This window comes from Zonotrichia albicollis, chromosome 16 (assembly GCF_047830755.1).
Source record: "Zonotrichia albicollis isolate bZonAlb1 chromosome 16, bZonAlb1.hap1, whole genome shotgun sequence".
NCBI lineage: Eukaryota > Metazoa > Chordata > Aves > Passeriformes > Passerellidae > Zonotrichia > Zonotrichia albicollis.
In genome coordinates this window covers 5696428-5723887 of record NC_133834.1, presented here as the reverse complement: position 1 = coordinate 5723887, position 27460 = coordinate 5696428, and the positions used below count along the sequence as shown (strand labels likewise).

The 27460-nt window shown below is 39.6% G+C and overlaps 1 protein-coding gene across 1 annotated transcript; it reads left to right on the top strand.

Annotated features, from left to right (window-relative positions):
• The first annotated feature begins 173 nt into the window (after positions 1–173).
• DNAAF5 (dynein axonemal assembly factor 5) lies at positions 174–26365 on the top strand. The gene is made up of 13 exons (XM_005487369.4): positions 174–763; positions 1335–1519; positions 2528–2652; positions 3090–3205; positions 7148–7380; positions 9789–10001; positions 12079–12222; positions 16052–16220; positions 18835–18982; positions 22413–22563; positions 23876–24032; positions 25331–25522; positions 26004–26365. Exons 1-13 carry the CDS (start codon positions 226–228, stop codon positions 26141–26143), a joined length of 2511 nt encoding a protein of 836 aa, XP_005487426.2. The 5' UTR covers positions 174–225; the 3' UTR covers positions 26144–26365.
• The last annotated feature ends 1095 nt before the right edge of the window (positions 26366–27460 follow it).

Here is a 27460-nt window from a genome sequence, read left to right as displayed (position 1 = left end):
GCCTATGCCTATGCCTATGCCTATGCCTATCCCTATCCCTATCCCTGTACCTCTGTCTGTCCCCTGTCCCTCTCTCTTCCCTCTGTCTGTCCCTGTCCCTCAGTCCCTGTCCCTCTCCCCGCGCGGTACCCCCGCACTCCGGGGCCCGGCCGTAAAGCAGCGCGCTCCCTCCGTCGCAAACGCCCCGCGCGTCCCTGGCGACGCGGCCGCCCCGGTGCCGGGATCATGGCGGCGGCGGCCGAGGCGGTGGCCGAGCTGTCTCAGGCTCTGTCCCGGCCCCTCAGCCTCCTCCAGCAGCCGGACTGCAGCCGGGCGGCGCGGCTGCGGGCTCTGGAGGACATCCGCACGCAGCTGCAGGGCCGGCCGGTGCCGGGCGCGGTGCTGCAGGAGGTGTTCGCGGCGCGGCTGCTGCGGCCGCTGTCGCGCTGCCTGGCGGGGGATACGGCGGAGCGGTGCCGGGAGCTCGCCCTGCAGCTGCTCCGCCACGGGCTCAGCCAGGGCGAGCGGCCCTGCGAGGCGCTGCCCGTGCTGCTGCCGGCCCTGGCGCAGCGGCTGTGCCCGCCGCAGGGCGCGGAGCCCAGCGAGGAGCTGCGGCTCGGCCTGGTGCAGCTGCTGGGCCTGCTGCTGCAGCGCTGCGGCGCCTCCATGGCCCCCTACCTCGGCGACATCGCCCGCGTCCTCCAGGCCACCCTGCTCGACCACTACGCCGAGGTCAGGCGGGAGAGCTGCGCCTGTGCCGGGGCCTGCGCCAGGGCCATGCCAGGTGCGGCTGAGGGACGGGCAGCGCTGCGGGGATGTGATGGGGATGAGGAGGGAGCGGGGATGCAGGCAGGAGAGAGAGGAGGGGTCGCACACACCCTCACAGGTGTGCTCTGCAGGGTTTCGATGGTCTGATGGAGAAAAACCACGCCATGAGCTGTTAGGTGTGGGTAGTAGCAGCAGGAGGGGCTTGGGGAGGGTTTGTGCACGGCGTTCAGCTCTGATACTGTATAAAGTTATTGCTACATAAACACAGCAACATTAGTCAGGCTGTTGTTCATAGTGGTACAGAAATCATGTTGCTCCAGGTCTGTCACCCGCTTAGAGACAGAAATAGAATTGCGGAACAGCATTAAGCCCCTCCCTAAATGCGTCAGTCCATCCAAAATCATCTCACACTGCTGGCCCCAACAACTGTTGAGTGTCATGGATATGTCCATGCTACACAGAATCAGAGTGGTTTGGGTTTGAAGGGACCTTAAAGATCAGCTAGTTCCAGCCCTCTACCATGGACAGGGATCCTGCCCACAGTGGGAGCTCACATGGTTGATGTTTCTGTCTTTCTGCCCTAACAGAGCACTTCCATCTGCAATCAGAGTCTCTGATAAAACCGCTGATGCAGACAATCTCCCACCAACACTACAGAGTTCGTGTTGATGTGATTCAGGCCACTGGAGCAGTGATACAGTTTGGGAATGGAAAGTCTGTGGATGATGTCCTGTCTCATCTGGCCCAGAGGTTATTTGATGAGATTCCCAAGGTGTGCTTCTTCTTTTCCTGGCATTTATTTCAAATCTGTTTAAAACCCATCCCCATGGCGTGGGTTTCTTGGTGTTTCTCTCCCTGCTTCCCCCGTTTTCAGCTGTCTTGCATTCAGCTGAGATCTGTAAATACATCTATCGTGGTTTAATCCCAGATGGAATTGAGGACCACACAGCCCCTTGGTCACTCCCAACTCGTGTCACCTCTCCTGGCATTGCTCCCTCAGCTGTTTGTGCAGCTCCTCACTAGCAGAGCTTGAGACACCCAAAAGTCCTTGATTTAGGGTAAACTCTGCTTAGCAGCAAGTAAACATCAGTGTGTTATCAGCATTTCTCTCACATTAAATCCAAAAAATAGCACCCTACCAGCTGCTGAGATGAGCTCTGTCCCAGCTGAAGCCAGGACAATGTCCCACCCAGCCTGTAATCTGTCCCAAAGCAATGCTGGTGACTGCTGTCCAGTTCAGCAGGGTGGTGAGGATTTTGTTCTAATGGGTACCTTCAATTTTATCTTAAATTCTCTGTCACATCTCCCTGGCCCTTCATTCTCTGGCCTTTTCAGATGCTTAGCAAACATGGTGTGGGTCCCTAAGATGCAACTGAAGCAGTAATTTTAAAATTAATCTTTCCTTTGTAGTGAACAGAGAAAATTTTCTTCTGGAGATGTGCTTGGAAAACCACAAATTCTAGAGAAATGTACGTTTCTTAAATTCTCAGGAAGGAATTAACCATGAAAATTCAGTTTTCTGAGTTAGGTCTGTGTCTCGTCTTCCTCTCAGAGCTGTGCTTTTGTGCAGCACTAAGCCAGGGAGAAAAATGAGAATGTGATTCCTTGTGTGTTCCTCAAAATGCTTCCTGCAAGTGAGGAAATGCTGAGTTCCTGTAATTTCTTCTGAGTGTATTGATGTGCTTCACCATGTCCTATATACAGCAAGCAAATATTGTTTTTATTATATTTCTGTTATTTTCCTGACACCTTTAACATAGTTTTTTTTGTCTCCCTGCAGGTACGGCATGCTGTAACAGCTGTCATTGGAGAATGGTTGTTGCACCTACGAGACAGATACTCATATTTTCACAAGCTGATCCCTCTGTTACTTGGCAGCTTTACTGATGAAATTCCTGAAAATACGTATGTGGAACATTTAGTCCTTTTTTCCCCCCTTAAATAGATGTCAAAGAAGTGTTACTAAGCTCACAGATTTTGTCCTCTTGTTTGGAGGACAAAACTCCCATTTCTGTTTGTTAGTTAGTTAGTTTGTTTTTTCTTAGACTGAAAATATTAGCATTATCTTCAGTAACTTTTGTTATACTGTCCTTTCATGCTACATTCAATTAAATGTGAGAGAGGCAAAGACAGGGGTGGACAGAGACAGAATTACCCCTTAGGAGAAGAGGCCTCTGTCCACTGAGTACAAAAGAAATACAAACTCTCAACTTAATGTGCCTAGGTTAAGTGGCAGGAATGCTTCTCATCCTTCCAGCTGAATTCAAGTAGTCAGTTTTTTCCAGAGGTCTCATTTTAAAGTGTTTTTCTTTGGGGGTATAAAACTCTTATTTTATTTCTAGGAAACTGGCTTGCACCTACTGGGAAAAGATAGGCTTGCAATGGGAGAAGGAGAATGAAGAAGATTTGAAGGATAAGATGGATTTTAGTGTTTCACCATCTCATTATCCCAAAGGAGGTAAATGTTGTGCTGAAAGTGGTTTTTGCTTTGTGAATAATCTCCAAGAGCTGCAGTGCAGTACTGACAGCAGAGCAGGATGTGTAATATTCATTACAATATGTAATATTAATGTAGAGAGGTAGCACGTATAAAATATATATAAAATTATTTAAATTATTCAATTTAATTTTTTTAAGTGATTGCTCAATAACCTATTTTTTTTTTTTTTTGTTAATCCAAAAATTCATTTTGGAGAAAGTAAATGAGGCTGCCTATGCTGAAAAAAGGTAAAGCAGTGGTGCAGAAACAGCAGTAAGTTCTACATCAACCAGCAGCCAGGTGCACAGTGGGCACAGAAATGACAGGAAAGAAAGACAGGAGAAAAGAAGCCATGAGCTAAGTCCTTGACTAATGAGTGCAGGTCACAGCATTAATGATCCATGTAATTGGTGCTAAGAAAAATTTACAATGAAATTATTTCAGACTTCTCTGTGAGACACAGGGATGCTACCTAAAATCTGCCAGTGTACATGAAGAATGTGGGAACAGAGTAATTTCCTTTATTATACACAAAAGCCCCAAGATGTGCAGAATGGGTAGTTTACTTTTTAGTACCATATGATTTATAGGTGGCTTTCAAACACTGTGTTTGCAGTAGCTTGAAGCTTGTTTCCTGTCTTGGGTTCACAAAGTTAATGTTTAAAAATATGTATATGGGAGCTGGGGGAAGACAGAGTTTAACTGGCTCATTTATTGATTTCTATACTCATATTTAACTGAACAAAAACTCTTTTGGTGTGAAAGAACAGGTTCATGCTTGACTTGTGCCTACATGACAATCACATCACAGAATACCCAGCAGCAAAATCCTTTCCATGACAGTGGGTTCCGGAGCTCTTTCTTCTTTGAATTACACTTCTTTTTTTTTCTTTAAAGTTGTTTTACTCAGTAATGCTTCAATGAAAGGGGAAGCACTTCATAATGGTGACTGGTTTGACAGAACTGTTTAGCTTTGAAGGCAGGCAAGTTGATCTGTCATCCTTCCCAATCTTTTTTCTTTCCTCCTTATTTTCTGTATAATTTTACCTCAGGGGTTTGGAAATGCTAAAGAACTTCCACTAGTCATAGCAGAAACATATTTCTTCTCCTGGCAGTCAGGGAATCTTTTAACAGACACAAAGTGATGAAGTTGAGTGTCTAAGCTCCAGTCCCTTATTTTGCGATGACCATGATATAGTGAAGGTCATAAAAGGTTTAATTTCATTGTCTTGGAACTGTGATTACCATTTGTACAGCTGATGGGGTTACCCTGGTTAGTTTTGTCAGGGTGTGTGTTGGGGTTTGTGTGTGTAAGCTGTTGTGGTGGGGCTTTTTAGAAAGTGACATCTACCAATTACTTCATAATTCAATGATATGTGATCTCCTAAATAATCTCCTTACCACAATAAATATGCTTTATGAATTTGGGCAACATTCCAGCTCCACATTAAATTGAATTTTCATGCATTTTTCTTGGTAGAATGATGCAGTTAAGGCTTGAATGTGACATATATGGGTATATTTATATATATGTGCACATACTAAAGAATATTTTAAAGAAATGGCCTGATAATTTTGGACTTGAGTCTCAAGTTAATGGTGACTTTTAGGTATCATTTCTTGTTGTTTATCTTTACATCCAAGTTGTACGTCTTATTAATACAATATACATGCTTGATGTGACAAATAGTAGAAAAGTCAGAGGAAAGGATGATTGGCTGCTTAATCCTACAGACACGGAACTTTATCAGAGACACTGATATACCTTATGTGGTGTCCTACCACAGCTTCTGTATGGATGATTGTTATTATCTGTGTCATTTCTCTTTGCTCTCCATGAACATTTTGTTGGTTTGTTTTATTGGGATGGGGGTTTGTGTTGGGGTATTTTATTACTTTGTGGCCATTTCTTGTGACTTTAGTGGAATATTTTTTTCCCAACTGTGTGTCTGTAGTACATTTTACTTAAGTAGCTTTGTCCAGCTGTCAGACTAATGGAGCTGCCCCAGGAGCCCTGCTTTGATCTCCCAGTGACAGATCCTGCAGGTCAGAGGGGAGCAGAGGGAGCCCTGGTGTCAGCAGGCACTGCACAGCCTGCACTGAGCCCCAGCACTCATTGCCTCAGGATACAGGTGCAGACAGTTTATAGCAGGGAAGTCTTTGACAGGAGTAGCTACAGGGATAAATGCCTGCATTTGAACATCTGAAATGAAGGAATTGCTGATAAAGAATGGGCCAAACTCTTCAAACAAAATTCTGCCTCGGGTTCAATAGGATGCCAGTCTGTATTTGCTGTCTCAAGTTGATTTCTTTATTTGACCTTTTGCTACTCATTGTCAGCTTTCATAATCCAGAATGTTTCCTTCATTGACAAAAGAAGCAGCAATTCATGTCCTGATGCTTGAATTTTATTTTTTTCCCCAGTTAGGTATTTCATAGGTATTTCTAAGCCTTTTGTATCCTCAGACCATTTACTTTAGTCAGCTTTCCTTTTAGCATTTGTAGTTACACAGGCCAGTGTAGGAAAATATCCTGAGACAGCTCAGTCATTTTCTTCCTGAGCATTTACAGAACTCTGTATCAGAAATAAAAAATGCACTCACACATTCAGTGTATTTTGACACCTTATAATGAATGATGTCTCTTTCTTAAAACAGCATGTGAACATTGTGAGTGGCAATTATGAAATCTTGCTTATCAAAGAACAACTTTTCAGATTTTGTTTGTATAAACATATACAGTGTTAAGAAAAGAAAATAGACTGTAGGAAAAAAATCTCTAAAGAAGTTTATTGCTGTTTTTTGGAAAGGGCTGTCACAGATTTAAAGTACAGAACAGGACATTTGTTAGATGTTTGTGATATTGGTGAAGTTGCTCTTCTGAATCTCAGTGATTTATAAATTAACTAACAACTAAATTTGATGATCACCAAGACAGTACAGTAGGCATTTGTTGGGAAAGGTAAGTTTGTTAGTTCTCCAGAAATCTGAGTCCTTTGTTGAGGCAAGGAATATATTTTGTAACACTTTTGAGTTCTTTTTGAAATCAAAAGACAAATCAAACCACAAAAACTCACTTTCCACAAAGTCATTATAAATTAAATTCAGTCTTAAGAAAAAAAATTATATCCCCCCAACTCCTGTATCACCATTTTAAATGTATTATTCCATTTCTGAAACATTGAAGAGGCACTTCAGTGAGCTGCTTCTCCTGGAAAAGCCTTAGCAAGGAGATTATATAATAGCTGTGATTTTTAAAACACTGTCAATCTGTTGGCCTGATCTATTACACAGCATCTGTACAAGCCATAGCTTGTGCCCTTTCTGCCTTCAATTTGCCAGATACACTTTTAACCTTTTCCTTTAGAGGGCACAATTGACATTGTCTGTTTTACTGCAGCTATGTCTTCTGTACTGTTTGTGCTTTCTACCTTCTTTCCTCCTCCAAATTATATTGAGCTCATCATTTCCATGCAAAAGTCTTTCTTCTGTTTGTCTGTGTGTGTTTCAGCTTATTTTTCATGGGATTTGTGTTGCTATCAAAATTAAAATGGAATTATTAAGCTGTGTTTTCCAAAGTGGGTAAAGACACGGATTCATTTCAATTCTCTTTCTCTTCTTCTGCTGTAAATATTTTAAAACATAAATCTAAATCACCATCCAATAATAAATAGATAAATATTCAAAGAGCTGTGTGGAGTTTTAATTCTGCAGTATTTAATTCTGCAATATTTAATTCTGCAATATATTGCAAGGAAATGCAACTTGCACAGGTAAATTCCTCAGCAGCATTTGGAATATTTTGTTCTATGCTGAAGCAGACACCCAGAGCTCTTACCTTGCAGCTTTTAAACTTTTCTGAGATTGTTAGCATGGGCTTTTCTTTTGATATTTCTTTTTGTGCTGTTTTTGTTTTTTCTAGAGACTCGACCAGGACTGGGTTGTCGGGAACTTGTGTCAAGAAACCTCTACAAAATTCTCCCAGGTCTCTGTCATGATATCACAGACTGGCTTGGAAGCACAAGAATCAAAGCATCCCAGCTCCTGTACACATTATTGCTGCATGCAGAGGATCACATCACCCAACACATGGAGCTGCTGCTGAGAACTTTGTACCAGGCATGCTCAGATGAAGAAAGTGAAGTGGTTAAAAATGTAAGTTTGATCTGCTAAAGTAGCTGTTGTACACTGAATAAAGACTTTATAGAAGGTTGACTTTACCTTAGGTGACTGGGAATTGCCCATGAGTGAAGGATCAGGCTCAGCTTTATATGGATGTTAAAAACATGTACACATTATACCTTCCTAATCTTTTAAAATAAATGTATTCCTCTGTTACTGGTATGAAGACCAACAGTAAATTTATTTAAATACTGTTTCGTTTGTATGCCAACCCCATGAAGCATTGATAATAATCTCTCTGAAAATTATAAGCAGTGGATTAAAGTGTAAAAGCCTTGGGGCAACAAATTCAATGTAAAAAAATGTGCAGGTCATGCCCTTTCAAGTTAATTCCACTTACCTCTCCCTACTCCATAATCCAACCATATATTGAGGAATGTTTATTCCATGTGATACCCATATTCAGTGTTTGAATCCTTGACTTAATGCTTGGAAAATGCAGGTTGAGGGGGGTTGTGAGGAATAATTAGTTTGATTTTTACTAAAAGTCGATTCTTTCAACACTTTGATCAACAAACCAGTAAAACAGATGCAGTTGAAGACATGAAATAATTTTAGCAAAAGAAAGACAGGTGGTACAAATGCTTTTACAATTTTAAGATAAAATCTTCTGTTCCTGTTTCTACTCAAGGAAGAGAACATATGTATAACAAAAATATATCTATGTAACTTACTCTAAAGTCACAAGTTTTACTGCTTTGGGAAATTGGAAGAATGTGTTTTGCTTACTGGATGCAGATAGTCCAACCCTAAATCAGGCTTTTCTTTAGGTTCCTGCTCTCAGCTGGGCTGAAAGAAAACATAAAAAATTAGGACAATCAGGCCATGTAGGCCTGCTGTCCTGTCAAATTTTCTATCAAGTACTTATTGCTATAAATCTAAATTCAAAATATGTGTTCAAGCAGCACATAGCTATTCCTTGTCTTTTATTGGCCATACTTGTCTCTTTCTTGGAATTCCACCACTGCTCTTCTCACAGGTGCTTCCAGGGATTTATTCCTGGTTGGGAGATGATTTCGGTATTTAATTGTACTTTTCCTTGTGCCAAACATAAGAGTCAGCAAATTCTGGTTTGGGATGCCTGTTATCTCATAGTGATGCAGCTTCCCAGGGTACTGAGATAACCTCCTCTAGTTTGTCACTGTAGGAACCCATTGCAGAGCAGCCACCAACTTGGAGAATGTCCATGTCTTTCTCCACTCTAGTATTACCAAATGAGACCCTTTCAATTTTTTGCCCTATTAAAGTGAGTAAATGGATCAGTACAAATATATGAAATCATATTTTTTAACTCTTTAACTGTATTGTCCAGTTTTCAGAGCATTAAGAGTCTTTTTCCTTCTCTGTGGGAAATATGGAGGAGAATGGAGTTCACATCTACACAGAGGGTGTTACAACTCCTTTGAGTCCTATCTTAGTGAAAAGAAACAACTCTATATAGTGCAGATTTAAACTGTGTAACTCATTACTGTGTGCTTCTATTGAGACTAAAATACCAGCATTATTCAAGTATTAATTAGGTAAAAAAAAAAAAAAAAGTCATAGCTAAATCACTACACTATAAATGATAGAGAAAGCTTTCATCTTTGGGAAATGACCCAACCATGAAATCTGTAGGACTGGCAGAAGTGTTCCTGTTGCACAGGTAGTGCTGCAGTAGTTGATTGTTTCTTTATTCATGCACATGATTGTAAACATTGGGCATCAGTCAGGCAGTAAGCCCTGGTGTTGGTGTGGTGGTATTTGATGTGGAATACAACATCCTGATACATCTGCAAGGCAGGAATGGGATCAAAGGGTGTCCCTGTCATGGGGAATACACAGTAATTTAAACCTTTCAGTTAAAGAAGTAAGATGTAAAGCAGTGGGCACTTCCCCCATGGCATTGCTTCCACACTTAACCTGATCTGTAATGTCAGCTTCAAGGTATAGTACAATAACAAAAATTTCCTCCTTCCTTTTTTTTGTAGTTAGTTTTAAATCAGTTTTTAACAAACAGGGGTGATACATAAAGGGCAAGCCTCAGAACAGCATTTGAGGGACAAAGTGCTAAACCACTAAATGTGCAACATCTGGTTACTCTGAATTGGAAACTTTATTACAGTGAAGTTGTAAACTTTGTTTCTGTGCACTGCTTTCTCCTGGAAGTTTGTGTGATGTGGTGAGGGCTGCTTGCAATGTCTTATTATGTGCTTACTGAACATGTCAAGAAAATCTCTTCATGCATCTAATCATTACTGAGCAAGTGGAAAAGGCCTACAAGGCAACTGCTGAAGCATTTAAAATAACAGCTGGAATCATAAAAAGAAAAAGGCCATGATACCTTGAACAGTCTTCGTGTTTTCAGGAAAATCCTCAAGTTATTCCCGTTCTTTTTTCAGAGTGTGAAAGCAGCAGAACTGATTGGAACGTTTGTCAGCCCTAAGGTGTCTTTGAAATTAATCACCCCAGCCTTTGAGCAGACCCCCAAAGCCTCCTGTGTGATGATTCTGGCTGCAGTGATTCGAGGCAGCCCAAGAGAAATCTTACAGCCTCATGTGGCCCAGCTTGGCAACACACTGTCACAGGCTGGAGTCTGTCAGAGGGCTGAGGAGGTAAGGAAGGCTGAAAAACACACAGCAGGATACATGAGAAAACTGCTTTTGCACTTATTGTCCCTAAATGCTCCCATTTCTATCCCTCCCTTGCACACCTGTCTCAGGATACAGTTGTGGACATGTGTCTGATATAAAACAGGAGCTTCCTGTCCTTCCTGGCCATGTTGGGGTCTCCTGGGCAACTCTGCTGCTTTCAGAGACTTACCAACAGTCCATCCTCTCAGCAGATGTAGGTTCAGGTTTGAGAACTGCTCTAAAAGACTTTATATAGTGATAAGAAAATGAAGAGGCAAGGCAGGGAGACAAGCAGCTGTTTAGTAAGTACTGTACTAACAAAGGACTGCCCTGGCTGGTCCTGAGGCAGAGTTTAACCCATGGTTTGAAATTCCTTGTGTTCACAATCCAAACAAGATCATGCACTTCAATCCTCATCAGTAAAAATCACTGAAAATTTTTTGTAGTACATTGTAATTGGTGTGTCAGTCTTCCCAAGATTCCCTCTTAATGTTACCCAGTTTTTATTTTCCATTCTTATTTTCCATTTTAAAAGGCAGGTACCCGCACTTTATGTATATATTTAGGAGAATGTTTTGCAAACTTTTGGGTTTAGTTTCTTCTCTTTAAGTGAAAGTCTAGAAGGAAGACCTTTATCAATTAGAAATTTACTTCCAAGGTAATAGCTGAGCCCAAAGACCATTTTTATTTTAGCATTTGAAGAATATTCACCAATTGCTATATAAGGAGATGAGCAATTCTCTTAAACATGGAATGGATATTTTTTAACCTGCAGGAATTTTTTTCCTTCCCAGGTTCAAATGTAGAAATTGATCTGTTAGAGATGCACAAGAGGAATCCCTGTAGTTTTCCCCACAAATGAAATCCTGGCTTTCATTCCACCAGGAGTTTGTTAGACCTCTGCTGTTAAGATGACCAAAAAAGGGCCAGTGCAGTGCCTTGAGGAGCTCTGACTTCATGTCAGATGTAGGCCTCCCTTAAAACAGTTATTCATGTGTGCAGACTGAATCTGCCCTAATTGTCTTTCTGAGCCAATGTAAGAAATACATTTCAAGTTCTTCCCTCATTAGGTTTCTTCTCTAATGGAATATGTACCAGTGGTGCAGGAATTAACCTTAATCTCCATGAAGCCTGTGATGATTAGGAGCTCATATAAGTGGAAGCACTATAACCTGATTGTTCAAATAACCATTCCCTGAGGTATAGCTGCAAAATTGCTGTGAGGTTTAGGCTTACCACTTCCATTTGGCATTGGCTCCAGGAGTCAGATCCCTCTGCAGCTGAAAGTTTGGCAGAATTGTTCCAGCCTTTAGTCTTGGAAAACAATCTCTATTTTAGCCAGTAAATGCTGCACAGACACTGTTTAGCTAAGGATTGACCATGTCCATGAGATTAATAACACTTATGGCTAACCTATTCCTAGACTTAATTTATTTTTTGGGAGTAAATTTGTAACAATGGCCCCTTCTGTTCCCTGACAGCTTCATGGATATCTAATGCACTTTATCATAGAAGTCATGGCAAACTAACTGACAACAGTATTGACTTGAACTGGTATCAGTTGGATCAAGATAACATGAGTGATATGGCATCAAATGAGATAAATTGGCTGAGATAAAAGCAAAGGCTCAGGGTTTTTTTGTTTATGTATTTAGCTGTCATTGTTCATCCAAGACAGTCAAACATGGAATTATATTTCAAAGAGTTGTAACAAATAATTGCACTTGAGAAAGAGAAAGTACTATCAGCAAGCACTCCAAAATGCTTTGATGTTTTTATTCACCATTCACCAGTGGAACCATTGTCTGATTAAGAGCAGAGTCATTTATTTTGTTAACAGGACAAGGTAAACACAAACAAACAGTGTGGGAGGAAGATTATATTGTATTCTGTAAAACATAGAATATAGGTAATTAGAAGAACTAACATGTGTGTTAGCAATGTAAGGGATTATACAGTGCTCAGATTTAATTACTGTCATTTCCCATATCTCTCCTTTAAAGAAAACCTTATATTTGCTAAGAAAACATAATAAATTTGTGCTTTTATTAATAAATAGGTCTTTTATATGGAGCAGCTGCTTTATTGTGTGCAAGCATTGATTGAAGTGTGCCAGGAAGACTGCAAAGAAATTAGCTTGCAGCTAATGAAAGTTTTGGTGACCATAATGGCAACACCATCTTCTCAGGACCTTAAAGAAAAGGTAAACTATGAGCTGGTTGAATGTTTTGTTCTGTTCTTGTCTTTTCATATTGATAAGACACTTTGTGGAAACAGAGCCATAATTATTTGTGGGGAGTATTTGTGGCTAGTCTGAGATTGTGCATCTCTGACAGTACATGGTTAGTACCAGAATTAAATCTGGAGTTGCGTTTACAGTTTGGGACAGCAGAGCCTGGAGAATTATGTTTCTTCATAACTTTGATTAAAAGCTCCTAGAGTTAAAATACATTCTGGTTCCAGAAAAGGAATTCAGTTTTATTTTGTAATCAGAAGCATCTAGTATGGGTCTGTAGCTGCAGTTACAACTATAATTTTCTGTTTCTGTGTGTTTAGGTTAGGTTTCAGAATAGATGGCTTGAGGTGCATTACTGGAGCATGGGAATCTTGGACCTGGATGGGGGCAGCCATGGGCCTCATAGAGCCCTTTTTTTGGGTGGGTGTTAACCACCTGTCCACAGTTAGGTAAAGTTTCAGAACAAGAAGTGTCCAAGATTTTATGTTTTTACTGGATCCGGCAAAGCCTTGGGCATACTCGTGGTGCTGGTTGAACTGTTGATATTTACCTTTTAAACTGGGAATGTTTGGTTATATTCACAAAAAAACTGACATTTATTTTCTGGCTGTTAAAGAACAATTCACTTAGAGGTCAAGAGTACTACTGGCCTTAAAAATGTGATGTGATTTTTTCATCTTTAGCCAAATATCAGACTGATTTTACAGTAGTTGACCTTTTTACCTCCCCACAAGAAACAAAAGTTTGAATGTCACAGGAATGCTTTAAAATCAAGGACAGCTGTACATGCCCAGATAATAGATGAGCTTTTTGGCTCAGCATTATCTCACCCCCTTATTTTTCTCTTTTTCTTTCTTCCTGGAGCTAAATATCATATAAATCAGCGAGCCATCCTCATGCAGTACAATTATGTCCTAACCCAGTTGTCTTTTTTCAAACACACACCTTAAGTGCAGTGGCTATTCTGCTTCCTTTGCTCTTGCTCCCAGGCATGGTGTTCCAAAGGCCTGTGCAGGATCAGTATTTATGGCCCCAGAGCTGACAGGCCGCCTCCAAGGAGAGCTCAGAGAGCTCTTCAGGAAGAAATAAAGTGGAACAAAGCTTGAAACAAGTACTGAAAAGACTTTGCAGGTCAAAGAGGGTTGGGATGATGATTTGTCTTATGGGAGTGGGATTTGGAGGTTTTGTTTTTTTGCTTGAGGGGGGGGTTTAAACAAAATTCATCCTTAGATGGATCTGGAATGTTTTGTGGTATCTCGCCTGTTTCTCCCTGCAGTGGTCTATAAAGTCAGCAATGTCCATTTAGAACCTTACAACTTCATACTCCTAAGAAGAAAGCAGTTTCATGGAGATAAATCCTGATTTTCATAAATGGAAAACTTAATCTCCTGAGATTATTAAAGGTTTAAGATGTTCCTGCAGTTCCAGATGATTTTTTAAATTGACAGAACTTTGGATAAGAATCCTTTTTCTCATTAGCCTTTCTTTCAGCTAGACACATACAAAATCTGGCAGTGAGATTACATAATTGCTATATTTCAAAATTGTCAAAAAGACAAATATGGCTTGAATTTTATCTTTTTTCTCCAGTTACTGATTATTCCAAAACTTCAAAGTGAGCTTGGAGAAGGCAAGAAGTGCCTGTTAAAATAACTTTGGAACATGTAGAACAAAAGTATCACAGCTGCTGTACGAATATGAGGTTTTTGTTCAGAAAAGAAATCTGTATTCAGACTCAAAAGATATTGAGTATAACCACAAATTATTCAAAAAATTTGCATTATAGAACTTTAATTCAGGCTTTATTGTAAAGGGACAGAAGACCACTGAGACAGTGGAGATCACAACTGCTGTGACCTGGTGGTGAACACTCAGGCCTGGCCTGATTTTTGGCTTTGTGGCCTGAATTTTGGCTTTGTGTCCATCGTGTCTGTGGTTGCTGGGGGCTGAGGGAATGGACCAAGAGCACGAGCTGAGCCCAGCAGAGGCACAAGGAGCAGGGTGGGCCACAGCCCCAAAGGGACTGAAGCTGTATCAGTTGGTGGAGTCTGATTTGAGCTTGTCAGGGATTTAACTGGTGACCTGAAAATAAGGTTTTGTTTCATTACCAGTGCCCTGTGCCATCCTGGCTCTTCTTTCAGCACACTGATTATTAGCAGGAAAATATTGTGTTATTAAACTTGTTAGCTTTCAAATAGAGGAAAGAAAAATCACGTTAATTTTTATTTAACTGTGAAACACTGTTTAATGAGAAAACATGCATCAACCTGCTGGCATATTTAATTTATTCTCTCTTTTTTTGTTTTTAATTGCATTCTTGAAAGCACAAAATTTACTTTAAATCATATGTGAACTGTGTATTATTTTGTATCTCTTGTTCAATGGAAAACAATCTTGTGTGTTATGTGTTTTGATGGGACTAAAAATGAGGAATAGTTTCTGTCCTGACACATTCTGTTTAATGTTACAATTAATTTACAAGTAACTTATATGTAAAATATTCATTTATCTGAGTTGTTTTGGCTGTCTGGCAGAATGTTTCCATAAAGGAAAAATCTACTGTGCTTGAGGCAGGCAAACCTGCTTTAAGAGTAACCTTTGTCCTTAGCAAATCCTGATTTATTTATTTTCTTCTTCGAATTCTCATTTATTTTCTCCACATCTGGTACTTCCATAAAAACATCTTTGTCTGGCAAGTGATTAGTCTGGAAGAGTCTAAAGGTCCTAGACATGTTTGAGCTAACTTGTGTGGTTGAGTTCAGCTTAAAAATATTAAAAATATGAGTACAATTTGTAGTTCTACTGCAGCACTTGGAGTCAAGTGATGTCACTGCCAGCACTGCACTCCATCTTCCCCTGCTGGAACTGGCCCTGCTGGCAGCTCTTGCTATTCCTCAGCGAGGTTCCCAACAGGGCCTTGCTCCCCATTCCTGATTCACAGTCTGCTGAAATCACCAAGGCTACAGATCCTGCTTCCAGCATGCTTTTACTCTCCTCCTTGGAGAAGTTTTACACTTCTGGTAGGAGCCTTCAGGAACTGTAAAAGCAAATTTTCATTTGCTTTGAAACACTTCTGCTGCAAGTGATTAGGAGGATCTATAGGCATCCTTGCCAAGCATGCTCATGTCTGGAATTCATTTAGTAGTTCTTCTTACATGTTTCATTTGTACATGTTTTATTTGCATGTCTCATAGGATAGTCTTAGCTCTAAACATGAAGAAGGTATTTCTGATGTAACAGTGAGTTTTGGTACTTCTAGGCAACAGAAGTTGTGAATTTCAAGATGAGCTTGCCCAGCTACTACAAAGAGAGAAATCTTTCATTATTAAAACTGGGGGGAGAAAGGGAAGAGGGGAAATTCCATATTTTCTCTTACCTGCAACAGCAATACTTTCTGGAAGCTACCATGGCTTGGGATTGTGAGAAATTCCCCCGTCTTTATGTTTTAAAGCATTCTTAAATTAAGGAGAAAAATCACTACATCTTTAAAACCACTAAGAGCCTTTTTTATGATGTGGTTAGTTTTTGGATAGGTCTGCACACGGGTTAGAGACTCTCTCATTTTGCTGTTAGGTTCCTGTGTTCTTGATGATTTCATTTTGAAATCAGGACAAATGTTTCACTTCAAATAAAAGTTAATGGATGTAGTATAGACAGACATTAAATATCAGCCTTGATTGTTTAATAGAAGCTATGAAAATCTTCCCATGTCCCTTCTTTTCTTACAGAATAAGTTTTAAAAGTTTGGGGGTTTTTTTAATGGTTTCAGTTAAATATCCTGTCTCTGTTCTAACAGGTGGAGAAAACAATGTCTTCCTTAGCTGCAGTGCAGCAATTGGAAAGCTTTCATGGTCTCTACAAGCAGCACATAATTCAGTTGCTGGAGTGGCTTGCAGTGTCCTGTGAAGGGTGGAGCTGCTATTCCCCAGAAGTGTTGCAGTTTGAGGTCATCACAACCCATTCAGGTATGACTTATTTAGTTCTAAAAAAGATCCAGTCAGGATCTCCACAGCCTGCAGACAGCTTGTGTTTTGTAATGAACAGTGTAACATTCAGAACCTTCACAAGAACATGATGGAAAATAAAAGAAATGGTGAAGCAGCTCATATTCCCAGAGATTCCATGGCTGCAGGGAGAATGCTAAAAGCACTTAAGGAAAATGCACTTTCAGGTGAATGAAATAGGTGAGGATTAAGGAGAGACAAATTGATGTAGCTTGTATCCAAAACTCCATCTTTTTATCCCATCTAATCACAAGTGTTTCAGAGGACAAACAGCTCCTCACTAAGGCTGTCCAGCACGTGGCTGTGCAAGGTGAGTGACACACTCTGGTGTACATCTCTCACTCCTTCAGTCCTGCACAGTGAGCACTCCTCTGCCACAGCCCCCAGCTGGCATCTGCAGCAAGGGACATGGGGACAGGCAGTGCTTTCCACCTAGACACCCATTTTAGGATTATGAAAAGTCCTGTTTATTTGTTTTTTCCTTTCTGTTGGTTGTAACGGGGATGGGGACAGTCACTTCATGAAGTATCACTGTGGCTACTGCACAGGTATATTTAAAAGGAATATATCCTCTGCATTTAATCTTTGAATCTCAGAAAACCCTCATCAAACCTATGTGAAACACCCACTTGTTGGTTTGTGCAGCATAAGTACTTTTTTTGGTTTTCATCTCTGGAAAGAACAAAAAGTTACTTCAGTGTGAGATTTGAGAGGCCAACTTCTCTGTATATTTGTGCTCCCATTTCCATGACTGAGGGACTTCTAGACAGTTGTCTCTGTTTTCCTTAATGCTAAATAAATCATCCAATGTCTGGGCAAACATTTTGGCTTGCACCCAGCACTGGTAATATGCTATTGTCTGTGTTTTCTGTCTGACACAGCAGCTCCTAGAGCTATTTTTTTTCTTTCTTTTTATTCCCACACATAATGTTGTTTTTAATCAATTTAATCAGCTTCACTTAATTCATATTTCAAGGTTTTTATGTTTTTCAGTAGCATATGCTTAAGCTGAATTTAGCAGTGTAGTTTATTTTGTTTATTTTCCATCTGTTGAATTTGCTGTTATCAGTTTGATATAGTAGTAGTATCTTGTGAATGTCTCAGAACTCACATGAAGCAATGTATCTTGAATAAATGCTGTGAAAATAAAGACCTATTTGTTGGCACAGACATTTAGCAAACTACAGTTCAACACCCTGTATTGCTTCAGTCTAGACAGTGAAATTTGGAGTTTTTTCATTATTGTTTTAAACATTAAATTTCCAGATATTATTAAATGCTATTGAGCTTGTTTTGGAATCTTGAATACTTCAATCTGTCCATCCCATGTGTGAAGAATATTCTTGTCATCATGAATACCAGTGTTGTGTCTCCTCTGGAAGGATTTTCTGAGTTAGTGGAGTTGGATAGAATGTGCATCTTAAGGATGCAAAGCTGAAGAAGTTCCTAAAGGAAAGTAGTTTATTGCAAAAATAGAGCAAAAAGAGCATCCTACAGCAAAAAGTTTGCAGAATAAAGCATGCATACAGTCTTATGCAGTCTTCCTCCTTAAAAGCAGGCAGATGTTAGTCATTATCAAGGAGAAAGGCACAAATTTCCCTCAGTTGTGGGAAAAGAACTTCTTAAAATGTTGGGATAACAGTTTAGAGTTTTGTTTGTTTGTTTATTGTTTAAATTTTTCACAGGGTGTGAAAATATTGACAAACTAAAGAGTTAATTTAGAAGATATTTTTATTTCAAGTAGCTTCTAAAATACATCATATTTTGGATTGTCTTATAAGCTGAAAATAAGCATTATTTAAAGGAAGAAGGAATGCTGCTGCAGTAATTGTATTATCCAAGTTTTGAAGCCGATCCTTTCAAACAAGCCCTTTCCTGTGCCTCTGGGAGTCATGAACATTTCAAATGCTGCATGTGGAAAAACTTGAAAGAAGAAAGTGTAGCTAATGCTGCTGTGTCCAGAGGTGTGAGGGTCATGCCAGGTCCAGTGTAGTTTTTCATTAAGTTTAGGAAAAGCAAAGCTTTGTGCATAGCCTCAGACTTGCAGAGTTACAAGGGAGCAGCATTAATCCTCCAGCCAAAGTGCCTCAGGTACTGATGGTCCCAGCAGCTCAGGGATGTCATGGATAGATCCATTCCAGAGTCATGAAATGATGGAATGGTTTGGGTTGGAAGGAGCTTTAAAGACCATCAAGTTTCAGCTCCCTGCCATGGGCAGGAGCACCTTCCACTATCCCAGGTTGCTCCAAGCTCCATCCAACCTGGCTTTGGACACTTCCAGGGATGGGGCAGCCACAGCTCCTGTGGGTAAATGTGGTACAGCCATGCCAGGCTGATTAAATGAGACATGGGGAACTGATCTTCAGGCTGCCCTGGCCAAAACTGGGGTACCTGAGCCCGTGGGAAGTCAGCCTGGGGATTTGTGCACCCCCAATATGGTGTCACATACAGCTGAGTGGGAGGCTAAGGACTGTTCTAACACCACTTGTATTAGGAATTTTAATGCACCCACATATGAAACATGTAAATAGAACTTACTAGTATTCTGAAAAAAGCCTTTGTGTTTGTTTGCTAGGTGCTGTCATAGGTGAAGCTCTGGATGACTTTGTTCTGGTTCTGAGGACGTGTCTGCAGCCAAACAGAGATCCCCAGATGAGGTTAAAGCTCTTCACTGTTTTATCCCAGTTGTTGCAGAAAGCAAGTGAGACCATCAATTCTCAGGGGTAAGTGCAGCTCTGATTTCACACAGCTATTTGAAAACTCCAGTGGCACCAAGAAAGAATGGCCTTGGGAGTTATTTAACCCCTATAACCATCTCCATGTGAGCGTGGCTGGAAGAAGAAAGATTTTCCCACCATTTCCTTCAGCCTATTTTTCTTGCTGTAATTTTTAATTATGATTAGGAGGCTAGAGTGCAGTAATTAAAAAAAATATATATAAATAAATGGAAGTCTTGGCTTCCTCCACTGCAGTCTTCCTACCTGTGACATTACTGGGAATTAAAAGGAATGCCATGCAGATCTGGATAGTTTTCAAAAAGAAAATGAAGAGCTGTGGTTGAAAAGAATACTTTTTGAAAGCTAAAAGGGGGATTCTTAGGAAAAGAATTGGGGAGGGGGGATGTTACTTGTTTAAATACTGTAAAAACTGTGGTCAGTTACTTGTTTAAATAATCATGTAACTGAGTGATAGTTATAAGATTAATCTAGATATTCTACAATCCAGAAAAAAAGAAAAACACTTTGAAAACTGTTTGAAGTGTTCCAGGATCCGACTATTTGTTTTAAACCAGTTTGTATCATTAACTGAGAATGCAAAGCCCTTGGAACCAAGAAACCCAACCCAGTGAGCTGCCAGCTTCATTAATATTCTCAGGAAAGGGAAATTATCAGTGTGCAAAAAACAGAAGAATGTTCCAAAGTAATTCAGTGAGTGTGGCCACACAGCACCCCAGCTCTGCAGCCAGCATGCTGGAAGTTGTTTTGCTCAGGGCAGTGTGAGTGAATGGCCTTTGTCAGATGAGATACACCCAGGGAGGGTCACAAACCTGTTTGGATCAGGGATGGTCCAGCCCAGCTCATAATGAGGCTCTGTGCTCTGACAGCAAAAGCAAAGCCATGAATTTTACCAGTAGGTTTATCTTCAAGACTCAGAAGCAGTGGAAGCAGCTAAATGCCTCTGAAGTTTTGATCATGCTTACCATGGACACAGCAAATGTTTGCATGTAGGAGGTAACATGTGGAGTTTTTGTGTTTGAAGCATTGTTTGCAAAACATTTCTGGAGGTTTTGATTTGTAAATGCCAATTCAATTTTGTTTCAAATTATCTGGGTTTAGGATGTTACATTTTAAAAAAAGAAACAACAAAAGCATACACAGAAAACCCCAAGACATATAAGGCAAAGTGCAGCAGTGTCATAAAAGCAGAAAAGGAACCAATGCCAAACAAAAATGTATAAAAAATAATTAACATGGAATGAAAGTTTAAGTATGCAAGTTCATAAAACCAATTTTAATGCAAACCCAAGCTGTGCTTTGAAACTTCTGCATAAGAGCAGGGTATTTATGTCTCTGCACATCACATTTTAGTGCTCTTGTATCCAGCTGAGAATGAAGTATCAACTCTAAATACAAACAGCACAGACAGGGTATGTCCTTTCCTGGAAATTACTGACTTTTAGAATGAAGTTACACAGATTTACAGCAATAAGATCTGAAAATGGAAAGAAGGAGCATTTAATTGCATCAGCAACAGCAAAAATGAAATGTTAATGGTTATGAGAGATAGTGTTGGGGAGCAGTAGTAAGTTCCAGTTGCACTCTCACATTCACTGCTGTCAGTAATTTGTTTAGGTCCTTGAAATGGTTCTCAGAGTTTGGATAGGGAGGCTTTTGGTTATTATGCTAAACACAGTTGTGTGGTCACCTAATTGTGTTTGAGTCTGACACGACTGAGTGAGATAATTGCCAGATACTGTTTTACTGATTCTGTTTCAAGGCACTAGAACAAACATTCTCACAAATAGCACAGCACCATGGTTAACATAATGCTGATGGAATTTACCTTGGTGTTTTGACAGATTGTTTTCTCACTGCAGTTTAACAGAAAGTTTTATTAAAAACAGAAGCAGCTACTGATCAGATAGCACAGACAGCACAGAGCTGCTTTTGCTTTGGAGCTGAAAGGAGATTTGGAATGATGTTGATCATTAGTTTTATTTTTTTCCAACAACTTTTTAAACAGGAAATTATTAATGTTTAAAAATGTGCTTAAACTACCACATCTAAAGGGTTTTACAGATTTAGATGTGTCTAATGGGATGTCAGATTTCTTGTTATTCCTTAAGTGCCATCTGCTGACAAGAAGCAGCAGTGGATGGATCTCTGACTTCTTCAGAGCCCAAGGGCTCCCTTGCCAAGGGGAAGCAGCAACCTGGTGGATCTATTTCCACAATGTGCAGGTGTGTGTCAGCACATAGCTGAGGCCTGGCAGTGCAGCTGCTGGTGCTTTAGTCAGGTAATACCTGGACAACAGGGACTACCTGCAGCATGGACTCTATTTAAAGCACTCCCTGGTAATTGTTAGTTGTTAACATGGAGCTGTTATGTTCCTCCTGTGTCTTGGCACATCACTAAAGGGGCCACTCATTCACCCTGGCAGTGTGGGACTCTCAGAAAAGTCAACAAGAGCTTGTTCCCTTTGTATCAAGCAGCAGGGTGGGGATGTGCTGTTGGGCTCTCAGGGGCTGCACTTTGAACAGAGCTCAGAGGGACAGTCAGGGGGAGGTTCAGTCTGTTTGTGCACTGCCAGCTGCTCTCTAGGGCACAGTAGATAACCTGAGCCTCAGTTACCAGCCACAGCCAGCCACTAATGCAGCAAAACATTAATTAACTTGTAAGATCTGTAATTTTTTCCCCTCTTGATTTGAGATTGAGCTGTAGCTAAACAAGTGTGAGGGAATCCTGCCTGTTGTAATTGCTGACTCTCACAGCAACCTTTAGCATTATGACAACCCATTGAATGGAGGAGAAGGAAAAAGCATCAGCAAAAACATCACAGATTTATGTGTTTGTAATAAAAAACCTTAGTATGGGGACTGGCACCATCAGAAAATCTGACAGACCACTCATCTTTGGGGGAGACAAGTTTCTGAGCCAAGAGAGAGCTGAAATATTCTGTGTAGGCTCCCAGCTGTATCAGTGTCATCAATAGCATTCATACTTTTCACATTATAAATACTTTTGCCTGGCCAGTCTCAAAGGGCCTCACAGATATTAATGAATCCTCACAGCACTGCACAGGGTGTTATCTCCACTGCACTCACAGGGAAGGTGAGACACAGAGAAGGTAAGAAGTTTACCAAGATAACACTGAGTCATGGTCATTGCCTGAAGTGGGAGTAAGTCTAGCCTCTCCTTTCTATGAATGTTAGGTATTTGTTTAAATATTATCTAGAAAAAATAAGTTGTGAAAAGCTTATCACATACATTACAATAACATTGCCTTAGAAGATGTTATTTATTTTTTTACAAAGTCCCTTTTTTCCCCTTTTCTGCCTATGTTTCTATGTTAGAAAATTCTCTTTTACATCCTGTCAGTCTCTTTATCACTTTCTCATGAACCTTTATTTTGCTTTCTTATTTTTGGCTTCAGGCTGTTCCCTAGCTACCTTGAGACTGTGATAAAAGACATCCTGGCTCCTAATCTGCAGTGGCATGCTGGAAGAACAGCAGCTGCCATCCGTGCTACAGCTGTATTGTGCCTTTGGGCTCTCATCCACTGTGAAATGCTTTCACCAAAAGAGGTAAATTCTCTCTTTCTCATCCTTTGAAATCTTAGGCAGGAAAACAAAATAAATGCAAGGGGGAAAAAAAGAATAAATCCTTAGGGTAAGTAATATTTTCAGAAGGACATACAGTCTTCATAATAAAATTAATTAATTGAAATTGAATGTTAATGACTGAAACAATCACTAGAGGAGGGATGATGACATCCTAATAAGAAATCTGAAGCCAGCAAAATGCTGAGGTGTAAAACTGAGTAGCATCAAATTTTGTAGATATTTTTTTCTAACAGTTAATTAATTCTATAGCCTGAGGTACTGACCATTGTGAACACAACAGTCTGGGTGTTGTTAACACAACAATCTGGGTGCTGGACATTACTGGACACACAGGCAGAGCCTGTGCAGCAGCACTGGAGCCAGCCAGGATGAGCTATGCTGTCACGTGGCAAAGACAAGTTGTCTGGTTGCCTTGGAGCCCACAGGTCCATTTAGAGAAAATAAAAAACCATCTAAAGATTCTGAGAAAGGACAGGAGGACTTGAAAAGGAACATGAAGAATATGAATAGAGACTGGAGGGCTGGCACTTGAAGAGTTGTTACCCATCCCTGAAAAAGCATTAATTGAATCTGGGGGTGTTTTTGAAGTTTCTTTGCTAACAAAATTAGCATTTGGAAATTATGCACTGGAAATATGTTAAATACAAGGTCATTTTAAAACATAAATTTAATTTAAATGTTATTAGATGTTCACAGTCTTTAGTGTCTTTATACCAGACCTTAATTGAACAAAGTGCTCACATATACAAAAACGCTGATATCAGAAGCTGCTGTTGTAGCTGAACATTTTTCTCTGAATCGGTGCCTTAATGCCTATTTCTCATTAATGGCTGATGTGAAACACTCGGAATTAATTCCAATTCCGAGCCTGCCAGGCCCACAGCCCTGAGCGTCCCGTTGGGCTGAGGGCGCCACCTGCTGCTCCCTGTGCGCAACGCTCGCTCCGAGCCGCCACTATTTGGTTTTTTTGGTTTTGTTTTTGTTTTTTTTTAAAGCAGAATGAGGTTTAAAGCTTTTACAACCTTGAACATACATATGAATTACATAAAACTCATCTGTTTGTATACTGAGTGCTCATGAGCTGGGTGACTGACTGGTGGATTTTCGTTTTCCAAGCTAACACAGAGGCAAAATTAGAGCTCTCTAACCTCAGGGATTTTCAGGGTAACATTTATAGCAAATTTTTTAACTAAGCAAACAAGTATCTTCCACAACTAATGGTAAGTGCTGTAACACTAAGCATATTTTTTAATGATTTTCTTATTAACTGTAGATCTTAAGAGTGAAAGATGAGCTGATGCCCCAAATTATTGCTTCCATGGATGAAGACTCTAAAATTACTCGACTGATGGCCTGTCGTATTGTTGATGTTTTTCTGAAAGTCTGTGGGAGGCAATTCGATGCAGATAAATTTAAGAACACTTACACAGGTATGTGTAAAGCTTTAGTAGACTTGGGGTGAGGGCATTGTTGGTTTGTTTGTGTGTTTTAATCAAGATTGCAATGTTAACTTTTGCTTTTTTACCCAAATGCCACAGTTGGCTCGACTTTTAAGGGTTTGGCAGAACTGAGCAGTATTCCCAACGTCATTATCCATCAGACCACTAGGTGGAACTTCACTCAATACTTTGGTTTGTGCAGGGCTTGCCAGCAGCTCATCTGCATTGCTTCAGAGTTTGGACTATGTGAAATAATGTGCTAAGTATAGTGAGAGCAGAACAGTACTGCAGTGTATAAATGGAAGTCACATTGTTCTCCGTGCTGTGAGAGCCAAGAGCAAACCATTTCAGTGTACCATAAATAGACCTGAATAGGTAGTGGGTTGGGTTTTTATCTAAAAAAAAAACCCAAAGAAAACTAATTTAGAGTTTTGTATTGCCAATTAGAGCTAGGAGCTGTAATGCCTCTTAGGATGAAGTGCTAAACCATTATTCAGAAGTACAGACTATGCTTTGAGCCAGGTTTGTTTGTTCTTGTACAGACAAATAAATTTGGCTTTCCCCAACTCAGCATCTTAGCAACTGATATTTTTTCTTACATGGCACACTAGAAATCTTTTTATTTTGGAGACATACATGATCAGATAATTCTCAAACTATATATGTCTCTGCATCTTGCATATTCACGTAGTCTGCAGTGCAGTAATTCACTGAAACAGTAATATTGAATTTAATAATTTAATTAATATTATTTAATAATTTAATTAATAACAAATTAATACAAATGCTGTTCTTTATTAAACTTATAGATACTTAAATTCTGTAGTTCTGTAATGCATAAATAGACATCTATAGTTCTTTGTTAGAGGGAGTGCTAGATAATGTTCAATTAATTAAATACTTCTGTATATGCCTTTTATAAATGTTTGGACAATAACATCCAAAATATAATATAATATAATATAATATAATATAATATAATATAATATAATATAATATAATATAATATAATATAATATAATATAATATATACAATAACATTTATTATATAACATCCAATATTTAATATAATATAATAAATATAATAACATTTATTAATGTTTGGACAAATCATCCAATAACAATGAATTAAGAGATTTTAGAAGCAGTGTATACATGTATTTATTATGCTCACAATAGAAAAGTACATCAGATTTGTAACAATAATATGAATGTTGATAGAAAGCATTTGTTTTTTCAAATGCAAAAGCCAGCTGCAGTGTTGCCAGAGCATTTTGGTTCCTTTTCAGAGGTGTTGAAGCGTCTGGACGATGCCTCGTGCGAGGTGCGCCTGGCAGCTGCTCACACCTTGGCTAATTGGTTTAAGTGCTTAAAGGACAGTGATGTGAAATCCTCAATGGAAAATCATGTTGAGTTTCTGTACCAAGAGCTCTTGGTACATCTCGATGACCCAGATGAAAATCTCCAAAAAGCAGTCCTAGGTAAGAATTTCAGCCATATATATTTTTAACAATGTTTTTTAAATCATAATTTTGAGTGTTCATGAAGCAGCACCTACAGGTAGAGGATAACCCTGCCAGGCTGGAGCTTTCCTTGGGGTTTCAGTGGATCAGCTCTGACCTTTTACCTGTGTGCAGAATGAATGCTTTGCCCAGTGTTCCCCAGGGAGGCAGCAGGGCAGCTGAACCTCCAGAGACTTTAGAGATGGTAAACAGGATATGGAGCACTGCAGGGTGTGACCATATCCCAGCTGCAGGAGGGGCTCTCTGGAATTTATTAGTGTAGCAGCCTCTGTTGATGAACATAAATATCAAAATACAGACCTCAGCAAATGGGGGAGGGAGGAATTGTGTTGTCATCACTGCACCACTTGTAGAACAATTTCCTGGTTTGTTTCAGGGAACTTGGGTAGAGAAACATGAAGCAGCTACTGATTTATAAAACATTATTTTTGTCTTACAGAAGTTTTAAAGGAAGGAAGCATTTTATATCCAGATCTGCTGGTGAGAGAAATTGAAGGGGTTGTACACAAGCATCAAACGCCAGTCTATTGTAATCAGCTGCTCCATCACATCCAGTCAGCCAAGGAATCAGCTTTATGAATCACTGCTGAGATTCTGTGTAGGAAACTGATGTGAAATCTGTATGACTTGGATTATTTTTGTATTTTTGTTTGCTTAAGAAAGGCTGAGCTGGAAATACATTGTTTTTTCTTTGTAAATTCACTGTTGGTTCATTTGAAAGTGAAATTAGCACAATTCAATGTTCTTTGCAGTTTGAACAGTTCTTTGTATTTTCTAGCAATAAAACAATGTTTTAATTCACTTTGCATTGGTTTTTCAGATACAGGGTTTAAAGAAGGGATGTTTTTTCAGGAATTTAATTTTTAGATTATTTGACAATGTAATAATTTAATGTCAGAGTTACTAATGTCATACAGCAAGGATTCAGTCTTTCAAAAAGCATTTCACACTGGATAAAATCACACTTCACAGTCAGGTATGTGGTGACCAGTTTTGTTAGGGAAAAAACCAGCCAGACTTCTCTTTTATAATGAAGCAAAGAGTATAATGTTTTGAATATTCATATTTATGCTGATGTAATAGGGAAATAGGTAGCACTAAAAGAATAGTTTTTATTTTTATTGTATTACATTTAATGAATGAGTAAAGCTGAATTTTTTAAAGAAGGTTTATACATGGAAAAATGTGCTGTTTTGTCATTTAGATTAACAGTATTTATATTTTTGTACTAAATACATGTCATTTGCAGTTTTTATGTTTACACCACTGTGCCTTGGAAAGCAAGCAACATTTGTTTGCATATTGTTTTGAAATTAAATTCTGTGACTTTAGGTTAAAGTTTGGTTTGTTTGGGGTTTTCTTCGGTAGCTTTGTAGTGTGTAAATTTTGGTGTCATCTTCTATTCTCAGCTGTGTAATAAAAAAAGGGAGCTCCTGGATGCTGTGTACACCATTGTGGGGTAGAGTGCTGGGGTTTTTTTACACACACAGATCATGGAAAATCAGGATTCTGATGTGGGTATTTTAAATTATCTGTATTAGAGACAGAAAGTGCTCTTTGGCTTCTAATTCCCAAGTGCCTTGGCTTTGTGTCAAGTCTAAAAACAGACTCAGTGGGGGTTGTTCATGCTCCTTATGCTGTAGGAAGTGCTCATGTTTGTTGTCCATCTGACCTAACTTTACCTTTTCAGGCCTGTGACATAGTTGTTAACCAAGCCATGATCTGTTTATGGCAATGTCTACTTGCCTTCCCAAAGAAACATTTGAGACAGATTACACACACAAGACAAGTTTTATTCCTAGCTTAAAGGCACAATCAAACTTCTGGCCACTTCTCCACAAAACACTGGCTTGCTTTGAAAATTCTCCAGAAAGGGACAATAACACTAATGATACA

What these genes read in the sequence shown, in the direction of transcription:
- DNAAF5 (XM_005487369.4), top strand. Translation starts at nt 226, where the DNA reads ATGGCGGCGGCGGCCGAGGCGGTGGCCGAGCTGTCTCAGGCTCTGTCC. An exon ending in AAAGTGAAGTGGTTAAAAAT is followed by an intron (nt 7,381 to 9,788) that starts GTAAGTTTGATC and finishes TTCTTTTTTCAG; the next exon opens with AGTGTGAAAGCAGCAGAACT. An exon ending in ATTTAAGAACACTTACACAG is followed by an intron (nt 24,033 to 25,330) that starts GTATGTGTAAAG and finishes GTTCCTTTTCAG; the next exon opens with AGGTGTTGAAGCGTCTGGAC.